Below are 14,479 nucleotides of genomic sequence, written 5' to 3' on the forward strand. Positions count from 1 at the left end.
TTGGAGTGAGTTTACGTCCAACCCAACCACATGGGTGTCCCTTGACCTTGGAGTGAGTTTACGTCCAACCCAACCACATGTGTGTCCCTTGACCTTGGAGTGAGTTTACGTGTCAACCCGACCACATGTGTGTCCCTTGACCTTGGAGTGAGTTTACGTCCAACCCAACCACATGTGTGTCCATGTTTGCATAGAAGCTCGAATATATATTTCTAAGACATCAATGCCTCAGGGCACTGAGGTATCACTTGATAGAAATTTACAATGAGTGTCCTTGGCAAACGACATTTATTTGCTAATTTAATATGGGATACAGAGGTTCTCGGGAGCCCTAGACACAGACACCCGGTGGTTCTCTATTGGGGAGGTGTCTCACTCCTTTTGCATGGTTTCAACGTTGTAACGAGATAATATCCTTCACAAAAACTATAGGTTACACTACCTGGACCAGCCTTGACATATTTAGCCATCGCAGTTTATCAGTCGTTGAATCCGTATCGCGGATTAGACAATATCACAATGCGCTATTCGCATATGGAAGTATATCTATATTGTTTCTCTGCATTTGTTCAACATGTTATAATGGATCACATGGGTGTTTTCTCTCTATTGTCGAATGTCTGACCCAGGCAATGAACACAACGCACCAACCAGGTTTTAACATAAACAATAACAGCAGAAGAATGGACATATATCTTATCACAGACAGTTCTTATCACTATGTTTACAGACAAAAAGTTAAACTTGAAGTTGCGCCTTCACCTGATTATATACACAGCATCAATGGAGTTAAGGGAAAGCAATGGATATCCCCCGCACTTAGGACGCCACGCCCATTAAGGACAGTGGGGAACCTACGTGAGTGGGTGAGCGTTGTCACGTCACTCATGTTCGAGTCGATTCCCCGGGGTACAACATGTCACGTTTACATTCGGATTCCCCTGTCATGAACTGGCTGACGCATTGCGGGCGTTACCAGACGCTTACGCCATTGATAAATAGAAATAGATAGTTCGTACGTTCAAGTGTTGAGTGCAAATAACAATAACAAGCATATTTAAAAGACCACATAGCCATCGTGTTTCGTTGATATTTGGGACACTGTCATCGATGGCACTTCATCGAGTCCACACGTAATAAACCATTTGCGTTAAAATCAAAATCTAAATTTTGTCAAAGTATCAGTTTACAAATGTGGACAGTATCATCATGCAGCGGTCCGCAGCGTCTACGTCCAATCCTTACTGACGCGCCGACTGTAGTCTTCGAAGCCCTTCACCAGCTGTTTCACGGAGTCGCCGGGTATTATCTCCAGCTCTCGTGTGTACAGACGCCTGGCTTCGATTGAATTCAGGTCTATGCTTTGATCTGTAAAAAATGCAAAGGATCAAAGCAATAATATCAAACTATACATAATATATATGATCTGTATCTCAGAATTTTGAGCATTTGAGGTTCATTAGTATGTCGTTGTCATAATGTCAACAAAACTCAACATCAGGAGACGGTTAAAACAGCGCAATCATTAATGACATCAGTAGACTTTGATTTTATGGTTGATTAGCATTAAATCATTTAAACATTAAAACATTAAAAGCTGAGTAAAAACATAAACACAACTTCTGTCCACGCTGAGAGTACAAGGCTACGGTGAAATACAAGACCAAGAGCTATCCAAGACGAAAGTTGTAAAAGTTGGTATTTGTCAGTGGCAGAGAGATACATACGGCGGTCAAACCAGAACGGTTGGTCGTCGTCAAGATTATCTAAGCTTCGTGTCTTTTTCATCATTGTGTTCCGTTTGTCTGCGGGTCCAACGGGAGCTGGAACCGGAAGTGCTGATGTAACCACGTTTTCATAAACTACAGCTAATCAACGTACGACACACGCGGGACAAACAGACATAAATATTGTCTACAATTACATGAACGGTCACGTGATTGCACAAAGCTCGGGAAAAACTACAGAAGGTAAAATACTGCTATTTCCTATGAAGTGAAAACTTAAAATTACGAAATACCAATGCATTACACCAGCAGCAAAAAGAAAAAGAAAACATTTTTTAAACAAAGCTTTGTTTGCGCCGCCGAAAATATAATCGGCTTCTAATTTCCCATTTATATAATTATATATCAAATACCAACAGTATCATGAAGTCAGGCCTCTTCGCCACTGATTATACCTAGACCCTGCTACTGCCCTGAGTATACCTAGACCCTGCTACTGCCCTGAGTATACCTAGACCCTGATACTGCCCTGAGTATACCTAGACCCTGCTACTGCCCTAAGTATACCAAGACCCTGCTACTGCCCTGAGTATACCTAGACCCTGATACTGCCCTGAGTATACCTAGACCCTGCTACTGCCCTGAGTATACCTAGACCTGCTACTGCCCTGTGTATACCTAGACCATGCTACTGCCCTGAGTATACATATACCCTTCTACTTCCCTGTGTATACCTAGACCCTGCAGTTGACATGAGTATACCTAGACGCAGCTACTACCCCGCGTATACCTAGACCCTACTACTGCACTGATTATACCTAGACCCTGCTACTGCCCTGAGTATACCTAGATCCTGCTACTGCCCTGAGTAGATATAGATCCTGCTACTGCCCTTAGTATACCTAGACCCTGCTACTGCCCTAAGTATACCTAGACCATGCTACTGCCCTGATATACCTAGACCATGCTACTGCCCTGAGTATACCTAGACCCTGCTACTGCCCTGATTATACCTAGACCCTGCTACTGCCCTGAGCATACCTAGACCCTGCTACTGCCCCGAGTAGACATAGACCCTGCTACTTCCCCGAGTAGACATAGACCCTGCTACTGCCCTGGGTAGACATAGACCATGCTACTGCCCTGAGTATACCTAGACCCTGATACTGCCCTGAGTATACCTAGACCCTGATACTACCCTGAGTATACCTAGACCCTGATACTGCCCTGAGTAGACATAGACCCTGATTCTGCCCTGAGTAGACATAGATCCTGCTACTGCCCTGAGTATACCTAGACCCTGATACTGCCCTGAGTAGACATAGACCCTGCTACTGCCCTGAATATACCTAGACCCTGATACTGCCCTGAGTAGACCTAGACCCTGTTACTGCCCTGAGTAGACCTAGACCCTGATACTGCCCTGAGTAGACATAGACCCTGCTACTGCCCTGAGTATACCTAGACCCTGATACTGCCCTGAGTATACCTAGACCCTGCTGTTGCCCTGAGTATACCTAGACGCAACTACTGCCCTGCGTATACCTAGATCCTGCTACTACCCTGCGTATACCTAGATCCTGCTGTTGCCCTGAGTATACCTAGACCCTGCTACTGCCCTGAGTATACCTAGATCCTGCTACTGCCCTGAGTAGACATAGACCATGCTACTGCCCTGAGTAGACATAGACCCTTCTACTTCCCTGAGTATACCTAGAACCTGCTTTGTCCCTGAGTAAATCTAGACCCTGCTACTGCCCTGAGTATACCTAGACCCTGCTGTTGCCCTGAGTATACCTAGACGAAACTACTGCCCTGCGTATACCTAGATCCTGCTACTACCCTGCGTATACCTAGATCCTGCTGTTGCCCTGAGTATACCTAGACCCTGCTACTGCCCTGAGTATACCTAGATCCTGCTACTGCCCTGAGTAGACATAGACCCTGCTACTGCCCTGAGTAGACATAGACCCTTCTACTTCCCTGAGTATACCTAAAATCTGCTATGTCCCTGAGTAAATCTAGACCCTGCTACTGCCCTGAGTATACCTAGACCCTGCTGTTTCCCTGAGTATACCTAGACGCAACTACTGCCCTGCGTATACCTAGATCCTGCTACTACCCTGAGTATACCTAGATCCTGCTACTGCCCTGAGTATACCTAGACCCTGCTACTACCCTGAGTATACCTAGACCCTGCTGTTGCCCTGAGTATTCCTAAATGATGCTACTGCCTTGAGTATACCTAGATCACGCTACTCAAGTATGACCTAAGTATACCCAGACTCTACTACTGCCCTGAGTATACCTAGGTCATGCTACTCAGTTATGACATGAGTGTACACAGTCCCTTCTAATTCCCTGAGTATACCTAGACGCAGCTACTGCCCAGCGTATGCCTAGACCCTGCTACTGCCCTGAGTATATCTAGACTCTGCTACTGCCCTGAGTGTACCTAGATCATGATACTCAGTTATAACCTGAGTATACCCAGATTCTGCCCATAGTATACCTAGGTCCGGCATGACGGGCTCCAAGCACTCCACGTCCTCTAAGGACGACGACCTCTTGAACGAACGAAGTCGACTGAGACGCCTGGACCCCTTCCTCGAGACACGTGCAAACGTCTTCCTCTTTCTCGCCGTCTCTCCTGAAAATAGATATGTACACATTGACCAAGTCGCTATAACATGTGCCATCGGTGGGGCAAGAAACGTTGACCTGAGTGATTCATAAACACATGTTCTGCTTTTCGCCGATATTTCTCATGAATATGTAAAGGGTTTTGTAACCTTCAATTAATGTATATCCCAATTACCCATGGCCTGGCAGCCTGGCGTGGGAAGCATGTCTCATACTTGTATAGGGCATAACACAGACCACCATGTACCTCAGGCATCAACTTCACCTGTCTCACTTACCCATGGCGTGGCAGCCTGGCGTGGGAAGCATGTCTCATATTTGTATAGGGCATAACACAGACCACCATGTACCTCAGGCATCAACTTCACCTGTCTCACTTACCCATGGCGTGGCAGCCTGGGGTGGGAAGCATGTCTCATATTTGTATAGGGCATAACACAGACCAACATGTACCTCAGGCATCAACTTCACCTGTCTCACTTACCCATGGCGTGGCAGCCTGGGGTGGGAAGCATATCTCATATTTGTATAGGGCATAACACAGACCACCATGTACCTCAGGCATCAACTTCACCTGTCTGTGTCTACCATAGCATGACTTACCTTCATCAAAACTCGTGGACTTTTCTCCAAGCTGTGTGGTGGAATGTGCGGGCGTGTCTCCGAATGTCACACTCTGCTTCTTCTGTTGTGTCTCTGCAGGTGTCTGTGCAGGTGTCTGTGCAGGTGTCCGCCCATGTGTCTGTTCAGGTGTCTGCCCAGGTTCCGCAGCTGCGTTGTATGGTATGCTCAGGCACCCGGGCCGAACATATATGATGATCCCTAGAATACCAAAACGTGGAGGTTTAGGAAAATATGTAAAGGACAATATACTTCACTACTTCACGACCTTTGTGGGTCCAAGTGTTTATTTCCAAGAGGATATGGACATTTTGTGATGACAGAGTCATGGCAGAACGGGAATTAGTGCTTTAACATTGAACATCATGTCGGCGACGTTTCCTCAATTAGGGTCAGGTTCCGGCATCCTGGGGTTGAGACAAGCATCTGGTTCGACAAGCTCCACATTCCAACATCACGTCACCTCGTCATGCTTGTCGTAAAAGGAGACTATGCTTGTCGTAAAAGGAGACTATGCTTGTCGTAAAAGGAGACTATGCTTGTCGTAAAAAAGGCCACTATGCTTGTCGTAAAAGGCCACTATGCTTGTCGTAAGAGGCCACTATGCTTATCGAAAGAGGCGACTATGCTTGTCGTAAAAGGCCACTATGTTTGTCGTAAAAGGCCACTATGTTTGTCGTAAAAGGCCACTATGCTTGTCGTAAAAGGCCACTATGCTTGTCGTAAGAGGCCACTTTGCTTATCGAAAGAGGCGACTATGCTTGTCATAAAAGGCCACTATGTTTGTCGTAAAAGGCCACTATGTTTGTCGTAAAAGGCGACTATGCTTATCGTAAGAGGCGACTAATGGGATGGGTTGGTTACGTTTGCTGACTTGGTTGATGCATGTCATCAATCCCAAATGTGTGGATCCATGCTCATGATATGAATCACTGGATTGTCTGGTCCAGACTCGATTATTTACATACCGACGTGATAAAGCTGGAATATCGCTGAGTGCGGCGTTAAGCATCAAATCAACCAACCAATTCTATGTTTAATTAGCACGGGGTAATTGTGTTGAAGTATCCTTAATGAAATGAAATAGTTCCCAGTGTCACATTAGGCCCAGAGGTTGCAACAGGTGTACAGAGTAGCGTCCCTTGGACGTTCAAGGATGGTATCTCATAGTTTTTATAATCTTTCATCTGTCAACCCCATCCCCAACATCTTCAAGCGGATACGCCATGATATGACTGGAATATGGTTGATAGCGGCGTTAAAACAAACTCTGAGGCACACACAAGGAAGGGCAGTGTACATACGCAGTCTGACAGGAGGAAGTTCAATGTGTACTCGGTCTATGAAGGCATTGCTCTTCAGCGCTTCTGCATGTCTCCGTTCCCCGGCAGTCAGTGGACCTGAATGAACACAGAAGAAGAACGTGCATGTCAGATAAGTCTGTAGCATCTACCGCACTAAATCAGAACCAGTTCAGACTCTTTCGGTGCATCCAAACTACGTATTCAGGTGCCATATAGACATGCTGGATAGGAACAAGTAGTCAAGTTTAATCCAATTTCGATGTTTTTATCCCGAGAAGCTACACATATATATACAATACATAAATCACAGTGCCTAGAACAGATGTTTTCTGATTTGTCTACAGGTTCTCCTACACTCAATCAGAACCAGCCTTCAGTGCAGATCGAGAGATTTCTGCACGCTGTTATTGGATGATATTGTGTAAGATTTTTATGTCTTTTAAATGTACATCCATCCAGTAATTATAACTGACCATATTTTCCTATATTTAGTAATGTCTTTTGCAACATTATGCTGAATATTACCACAGATATTTTCAAGGTGAAATTTGGTGCGGAACTTGGGGTGGTGCGCAAACAACCCGCATCAGGGCTATTCAGGACTCCAAGACAAAACGTGTTGAACCAGCCTTAACTATTCCAGAAACAAACCCAATTTACCCAATTTGTTGTCACGGAAAACGGAATAAATCGAAATTTCTCAAACAATATAAAAATCGCAAAGGCATTAGTTCATGGCTAGACTGATGTATGTGCACACTTTGGTCTAGAAATAGTTAACGATCTTTGGGTTATGCTCTGGAAAGAATGGTATTTAAGAACTTTTAAAACATGTATATTTCCAGTGCTGGTTAGGAACTTTAAAAAAAATCCGCTTGTAAGAAAAATAAACTTTGTTCGCAATTAAGTTACAGTAATAAGCACTTTTAGATATGATTTAGTTTTAATGCAGGAAGGCATATGTATCAGGTCCAAACCGAAGGACCAATTTTTTTGCTTCAATGAGCTAGATTCATGCGCCTTTCTGGTTTAATTCCGCAAGAATGTATTACTGTCGTATTTACAGCGTTGCTAGACTCGGTACCGTATTATTTACAGTGTTGCTAGACTCGTTAACGTCATAATTACAGTTTTGCTAGACTCTTTGCTGGTTTATTCACAATGTTGCTTGACTCGTTAACGTCATAATAACAGTGTTGCTGGACTCGCTGACATCATACTTACAATGTTGCTAAACTTGTTACTGTCTTGTTTACAGCGTTGCTAGGCTCGTAATCGTCTTAGTTACAGCGTTGCTAGACTCGTTAACGTCATATTTACAATGTTGCTAAACTCGTAACTGTCGTATTTACAGGGTTTCTAGACTCGTTAACGTCATATTTACAGTGTTGCCAGACTCGTTAACGTCATGTTTACAATGTTGCTGGACTCGATCACGTCATATTTTCGGTATTGCTAGACTCGTTAACGTCTTATTGACTCCAATTGTTTACGTGTGCAATAGACACCAACTAGTCACCACGTGGCTTCCAGCGATAGAAGACATACCTTTCTCTATGAGTCCGACACCCGGGCCTTGATTCTGGGACTTCACAGTCTGTTGCTTGTCAGCTATGATCTGCTCCCTGTCTGGTGTGTCACGGATTCCTGCAAAGATCATCAGAGAATCGGTTGATATATTCTTAATTGAGATAGGTATATATTTATGGCGCTTTAGCAACATTACAGCAACATTCCACGTCGGGAGACACCATAGTTTACCCTCGTGGCGAATCACACCTGGGTTTTCGTAAGTAGAAACGTTCAGCGGCATCGATTCTATTGCCGAGTCCAGACACATCTGCTTCTGTTTCATGTTCTGACTGACAAACAGGTCATGGCTCAGAAAGTTCATGATACTACGATTGTTTACTGTTACCAATATTCACACTAAATCTTATTTTGTTGACAGTACTAAGCGTGTCGTCAAGAGTGTGCGTGCACATCTAGTTCCTGAGTATGCGTAACGGGACCCGTCAAAACCCTTCTAATTAAGACTAGTCGTGTATTTATTAGCATGGCGTCACATTTAACTCAATGTCAAGTAACACGCATTTTTTTACACAGGAACGATAATAATAATACTAGATATGTGTCTCAAATGAATTTGTATTTTGATTAACTTTCATTACATTCTACATGAGGGACATCAGGGTAGCCTCCTGGTTAAAGCACTTGCTCGTCACATCAAGATTCGATTTAACCTATGTATACAGTATGAGAACCCCATTTCAGGTATTCCCCGCCGTGATATTGCTGGCATATTGTTAAAAAGGCAGCCCCAAATCCATAATCACTATTTATACCTTACATAGAGATATGAAATGTCCTGCCAGATAATAATCTCGAGTATCTACCGATACAAACTAGAAATACAGTGATGACCCCAGGTGGTAGCGAACCGTGGACGCATGCACTGCCCTACATGAAGCACCAGCCTCCTGCATAACGCCATGACAGAACATATGCCAAAGAATATGTACCGACACAAAATATATTGGACGTGAAAGGCAAACTTGTGATGTTCGAAAAATGACTGGATTTACTGATAATCCAACAGGTAGCATCAACCACCTGCATAACGCCTTGACAGAACACACATGAACCCTCCTGGGCCTACCTTTACCAGATGGGTCTGTGTCCTGTGGTGGAGACCCCCCGTCTCCTGGTCTCCGGACTGCAGCTCCACGTTGTCCATCTGTCATCCCATCTCTGTCAGAAGGTCGTGCAGTGGACATGATGCGTGTGCTGAATCCAGGATCCTCCATCTCACGTTGGGAAGACGGTGTGTCTCTACCGTCAGGCTGGTTGCCTTGGCCTGCAATATATTCCCACATACTTCATGCTGTCTTGAATAGTGTACCATGTTTTCCCAAGACCCGCTGCGACCAGGAACTTGAGATGCACAGGCACAGTAACATCAAAGTGGGAAGCAAACTGTTCTCCCAAAATCATCGAAACACGCTTTAAGTTCTGTCGAACCGTACACACACTAAAATCACATATTCACCCTTAATATGGGATCAGGAGTTTCATGATCATCTGCGGGGAACAAATATTATGACGTAGAGGCACTCTTAATACATTGTGCTCAAATATACAATGATATGCAAAATCACGTCAAAGTTGGGCAACATTATTCTCTTCTGTATTAAGAATGAAATAGAAGCTAACCAAAGGCAGTTATTTTTAGAGGTGGTTGTATTTTGTCCGAGCAAGGACTCCTGCCTGAGAGTACTTCAAAATGTCATCCCCCGCCATTGTTTCTGACACGCGATGATTTAACTGAAAACCCACGACCTTCATAACTTTCAAGCTTCCTCTCACGTGAAGCAGACACGCATTGATATGACTGAAACACCTTACTATGTGACCTTAAACACACAGTCTCAAAACTGCATATTTGCTGTATGAAGACACATTGGCGTTATTAACAATTTACCCATGTTAGCGTAATGGCATAAATCCATCCTTCCAATCACTACTCATATTTCCTGACTACACACCTGAGAGTACGTCAATCTGCCGACCCCTGCCATTGTCTTCGATACCCCCGGAAGGCCTGAGCTGGGCGTGAGAAACACTGGCACCTTCAGGAACTATCGCATCTTCATCTCCCGCGGCTCTCCTCACATCGAGAGATGTTGGTGAATCCCCTGTAGTAAGATTAACCAAAGCCGAATAAATAAACGTACTGTCAGCCAATGACTGGAATTATTCGTGGTTCCATGGACACGTAAGGTATTGCATGAAGTAGACGCTTAGGTGATACATCAAATGTCAAAACACTGTAGGTGTATCTACATTCAACTATATATGACGGAAAGAGGGCTTTGAAAATGGTGCTGTCTTGCAAGGCATAATGAAAAGGGTACAAAGGTCTGTTATCTAGGAACATTCTGAAAAGGGGTCACAGGTAGTTGTATATGTAACAAATATCACTAAAGTTCAACATAAAAATACCCATAGTCTTGAATAGTGCAGAATGAGGGCTAAAACGCAGTTTTTCAAAACGAAGTTGACAAATTACCCCGCAAAGATATGTTTTCATTTAATCACAACCTGTTGTGTACTGTTTGGACTCATCAAATGATTTCTTGGTAATCAGCGCGACAAATCCTGATTTGGAAATCGAATACTACCATGTCATCTCTCATTGTAATGGTGGCAGGTTGTAAAAATAGTGAAAAAAAATACTGAACAAATTTATTTCTCCAACAAGGTTCATTGAAAAACTTTTTACTATTTCTTTCAATGTGTAAATATTATTGGTTAGTTAGCAATAACCGGTAGTAAACATAACAAATTCAATATAAACTTGAGGTACATCTCGGTTATTCGTCAATTTGTTATTCGTCAGTGGCTGCCAATGTTGTTGACAGTCTCCGTACCTCTGACAAGTTACAAGAAGCCAGATGACATCCCCGATCTATGATGTGGTTCAGCATTAAAGTGTAGATTTACTGGGAATTATCCTGATGGTGTAAAGTGATTGCCAATGGAATTGGAACAAGACTGAACAGCTGTTTTAGGTGGCAGACGAGCCGGTGTGACAGGATTAAATCACTCGCCTTAAATTTCACTCTAGAGTGACCTGATCCAAGGACTGACACACTCAAGAGTGACCTGATCCTAGGACTGACACACTCCAGAGTGACCTGATCCAAAGACTGACACACTCCAGAGTGACCTGATCCAAGGACTGACACACTCTAGAGTGACCTGATCCTAGGACTGACACACTCTAGAGTGACTTGATCCTAGGACTGACACACTCTAGAGTGACCTGATCCTAGGACAGACACACTCCAGAGTGCCCTGATCCTAGGACTGACACACTCCAGATTGCCCTGATCCTAGGACTGACACACTCCAGAGTGACCTGATCATAGGACTGACACACTCCAGAGTGACCTGATCCTAGGACTGACACAGTCCAGAGTGACCTGATCCTAGGACTGACACACTCTAGAGTGACCTGATCCTAGGACTCACACAGTCCAGAGTGACCTGATCCTAGGACTGATACACTACAGAGTGACCTGATCCTAGGACTCACACAGTCCAGAGTGACCTGATCCTAGGACTGACACACTCCAGAAGGACCTGATCCTAGGACTGACACACTCCAGAGTGACCTGATCCTAGGACTGACACACTCTAGAGTGCCCTGATCCAAGGACTGACACACTCCAGAGTGACCTGATCCTAGGACTGACACACTCTAGAGTGCCCTGATCCTAGGACTGACACACTCTAGAGTGCCCTGATCCTAGGACAAATCCTAACGTTGGTGGTTGACGGAGGTGGCAAAGGATATCGACCAGACAAAGGTTTGTAAACAACATGGTGTAATGAATAAAGTTATTTAAAACACTATCTTTTAATGTTATATATTGATTTCAGTATCGTCCGTTTCAGTAAGAAAATTATCTGTTCGCCACCGAATATGTCCCTAAGTTTTTTTACACGTTATCATTTGAAAGCCAAACGTATGGAATCTCATCATCGCAGCAGTCGGGGTTGCCGCCGAGGCCCTCAGAATCATTGTCAAAAACATCCGATATCAAATTACCGTATTTCCTCTATGAGACACTCGGGCGTCTATTAATTTCGCGAGAACCGTTGACCGGGCATGTATTAGAGACCACGCGACTAATAGAAGAAATATCGATAAGGTATACAGTTATTATGGGTGATCGATCGGCAGCCATTTTTTATAGATCTATATGGAGACTATTGATGTATTCGTACGCACAGATTTGGGTATGAACAGGCTTTACATATTAAAAGAGGTTTCTGTGGCAAAACGTAAAACTCTTTTCAACAAATCAAAATCAGGCTTTCTTCAATGTCATGGAAGACTTAAAATTAGTTGTCGTTATTGTGTTGGAATATTGATGTTACCATCACCGTCAGGTCTACCAGCGCCTGTTGTCTTCAGCTGTGCGTGGGACACATGGGCGTCTTCAGGAACAATCACATCCTCATCCCCAGCAGCTCTCCGAACATTCAGAGATCCTGGTGACCCTTCTGAAGTAGTGAGTGAGTGAGTGAGGTAAAATGTTTGATATGAAACGTAACCCTGCCTCGTTCATTCGCCGAAACGCAACGTCGGCAATATTCAGCCATGTTGTGACCAGAGAATGTAAATACATAACATCTGAAATTAGAATTCAGTTTCACAAATCCCTTTTAGTTGAACCCACTGATATGGGTATTGTGCTGACAAGGATCACAATCGGGGCCTACCATCAGGCCCTTGTAAAGCTCTGCGTCGTCGCGCACCATGGATCATCCGTTTGGTTAGGTAACGTGGGGGCACGGGTGGCCCATTTAATTAAGGCGCCGCAATTCGCCATGCATAGTTGCGTACCTTGAAACAGAAATCTATGACCTTAGGTTCGAATCCCGGTCCGCCCCGATTATGTTTCTAGTTCGTCAGCACCATACCCATGCTCCTGGGTTTCACCAAAGTGGTTATCTTTTAAGATATTTATCACGGGCTTTCCTCCCACATCAAGCTGACAGGCCATGATATAACTGGAAAACTCCCACATCAAGCTGACAGGCCGTGATATAACTGGAAAACTCCCACATTAAGCTGACAGGCCATGATATAACGGGAAAACTCCCACATCAAGCTGACAGGCCGTGATATAAATGGAAAACTCCCACATTAAGCTGACAGGCCGTGATATAACGGGAAAACTCCCACATTAAGCTGACAGGCCATGATATAACTGGAAAACTCCCACATCAAGCTGACAGGCCATGATATAACTGGAAAACTCCCACATCAAGCTGACAGGCCCTGATATAACTGGACAACTCCCACATCAAGCTGACAGGCCATGATATAACTCGAAAACTCCCACATCAAGCTGACAGGCCATGATATAACTGGAAAACTCCTACATCAAGCTGACAGGCCATGATATAACTGGAAAACTCCCACATCAAGCTGACAGGCCCTGATATAACTGGAAAACTCCCACATCAAGCTGACACGCCGTGATATAACTAGGAATACTGTTCAAAGCGAAGTTATACTCAAGACACGAATATTATCAATTAGTAAGTAATATGTACCATAATTTGTCAGCGCCTATTGTTCGGCTACAGATGTGAATTTGGCCATGTGTACACCCATAAACTAATGATGCAAATATGAAACACTGTCACGGACAACCAATCTGGCATGTAGTAAGGTTCTTTGTTTTGCGACCATTAGATGTGATATACTAAGTTTTCATGAACATGTGACTCAAATAAAAATATTGACGTCTTCTTACTTGTTCGCCTCCCTCCTTCTTCTGCCAGCGAGTCCTCGTCAACGGCAGGGCGACGTAGTGGTCGTCCGTGTGGGTCATTCATTCCAATGCTGTCTGCATCACCACCGGCCGCCGTGAGCGTTGCTGGCCTTGACCCCTGCAATTCCCTCTGTGATCTGGCAGCATCCTTCCCTGCTAGAGCCCCGCCCACTCCGCCACGTGGTGCTGCTGAGAACAGACGAACAGTATACTTTTCCTCCATATTCATGATAATGAGAAATATTTTGAGGCATGCGTCAGTGACGTGGCGCCAAACTCTATAACATGTTAACTTTGTTGTGAACAGAAGCAGAATTTAAAACTTTAAACATTGCCGATTACAATGCATATCTGTATGTCACCAGCGTCCTCCATTCCCTTCACCGTAACTTGGGTTTTAGCAGAGATATCTCATGAACATGAAAAGTGTTTTTTTCTCTTTTAGTCAACAATAGCCAGTTTCATTCTTCACTGACTTTTTGTTCATTCTGTGCAACAATTTGTAAATGATTTGTAGATTTTCAGTACGACGTTTATGATACACAGTCTCCGTACCAGGGATTCATTCATATTCTCGACCCGTGAAGATCCGGGGTAGAATAGGTCTTCAGCAACCCATGCCTGCCGTAAATGGCGAATATGCTTATCGTCAGAGGCGATTAATGGGATTGGGCGGTCAGGCTCGCTGACTTGGTTGATGCATGTCATCGATCCCAATTGTGTGGATCAATGCTCATGATATGAATCACTAGATTGTCTAGTCCAGACTCGATTATTTACAGACCGCCGTCATATAGCTGGAATATTGCTGAGTGCGGCGTTAAACATCAAC

General features: G+C 44.1%; 1 protein-coding gene across 19 annotated transcripts in view; it reads right to left on the minus strand.

The window, feature by feature from the left end:
* Positions 1 to 271: 271 nt before the first annotated feature.
* Positions 272 to 14,479, minus strand: part of LOC124113563 (collagen alpha-2(XI) chain-like) — a 43,272-nt gene continuing 29,064 nt past the window's right edge. For 14 of the 19 annotated variants that reach the window (XM_046473983.2, XM_048395335.1, XM_048395337.1 and 11 more), the window contains 10 exons: positions 13,630 to 13,836; positions 12,242 to 12,367; positions 9,841 to 9,990; positions 8,955 to 9,152; positions 7,844 to 7,942; positions 6,296 to 6,391; positions 4,974 to 5,192; positions 4,240 to 4,377; positions 1,728 to 1,823; positions 272 to 1,368 (listed from right to left, as the gene is read on the minus strand). In XM_046473983.2, the coding sequence (XP_046329939.2) occupies positions 1,229 to 1,368; positions 1,728 to 1,823; positions 4,240 to 4,377; positions 4,974 to 5,192; positions 6,296 to 6,391; positions 7,844 to 7,942; positions 8,955 to 9,152; positions 9,841 to 9,990; positions 12,242 to 12,367; positions 13,630 to 13,836 (1,469 nt within the window). In that variant the 3' untranslated portion in view covers positions 272 to 1,228. The remainder of the gene's footprint in view (positions 1,369 to 1,727; positions 1,824 to 4,239; positions 4,378 to 4,973; positions 5,193 to 6,295; positions 6,392 to 7,843; positions 7,943 to 8,954; positions 9,153 to 9,840; positions 9,991 to 12,241; positions 12,368 to 13,629; positions 13,837 to 14,479) is intronic. The other 5 variants (XM_048395334.1, XM_048395326.1, XM_048395332.1 and 2 more) reach the window with 4 other exon arrangements.

This window comes from Haliotis rufescens, unplaced genomic scaffold (assembly GCF_023055435.1).
Source record: "Haliotis rufescens isolate VD_foot unplaced genomic scaffold, xgHalRufe1.0.p SCAF_14, whole genome shotgun sequence".
Taxonomy (NCBI): domain Eukaryota; kingdom Metazoa; phylum Mollusca; class Gastropoda; order Lepetellida; family Haliotidae; genus Haliotis; species Haliotis rufescens.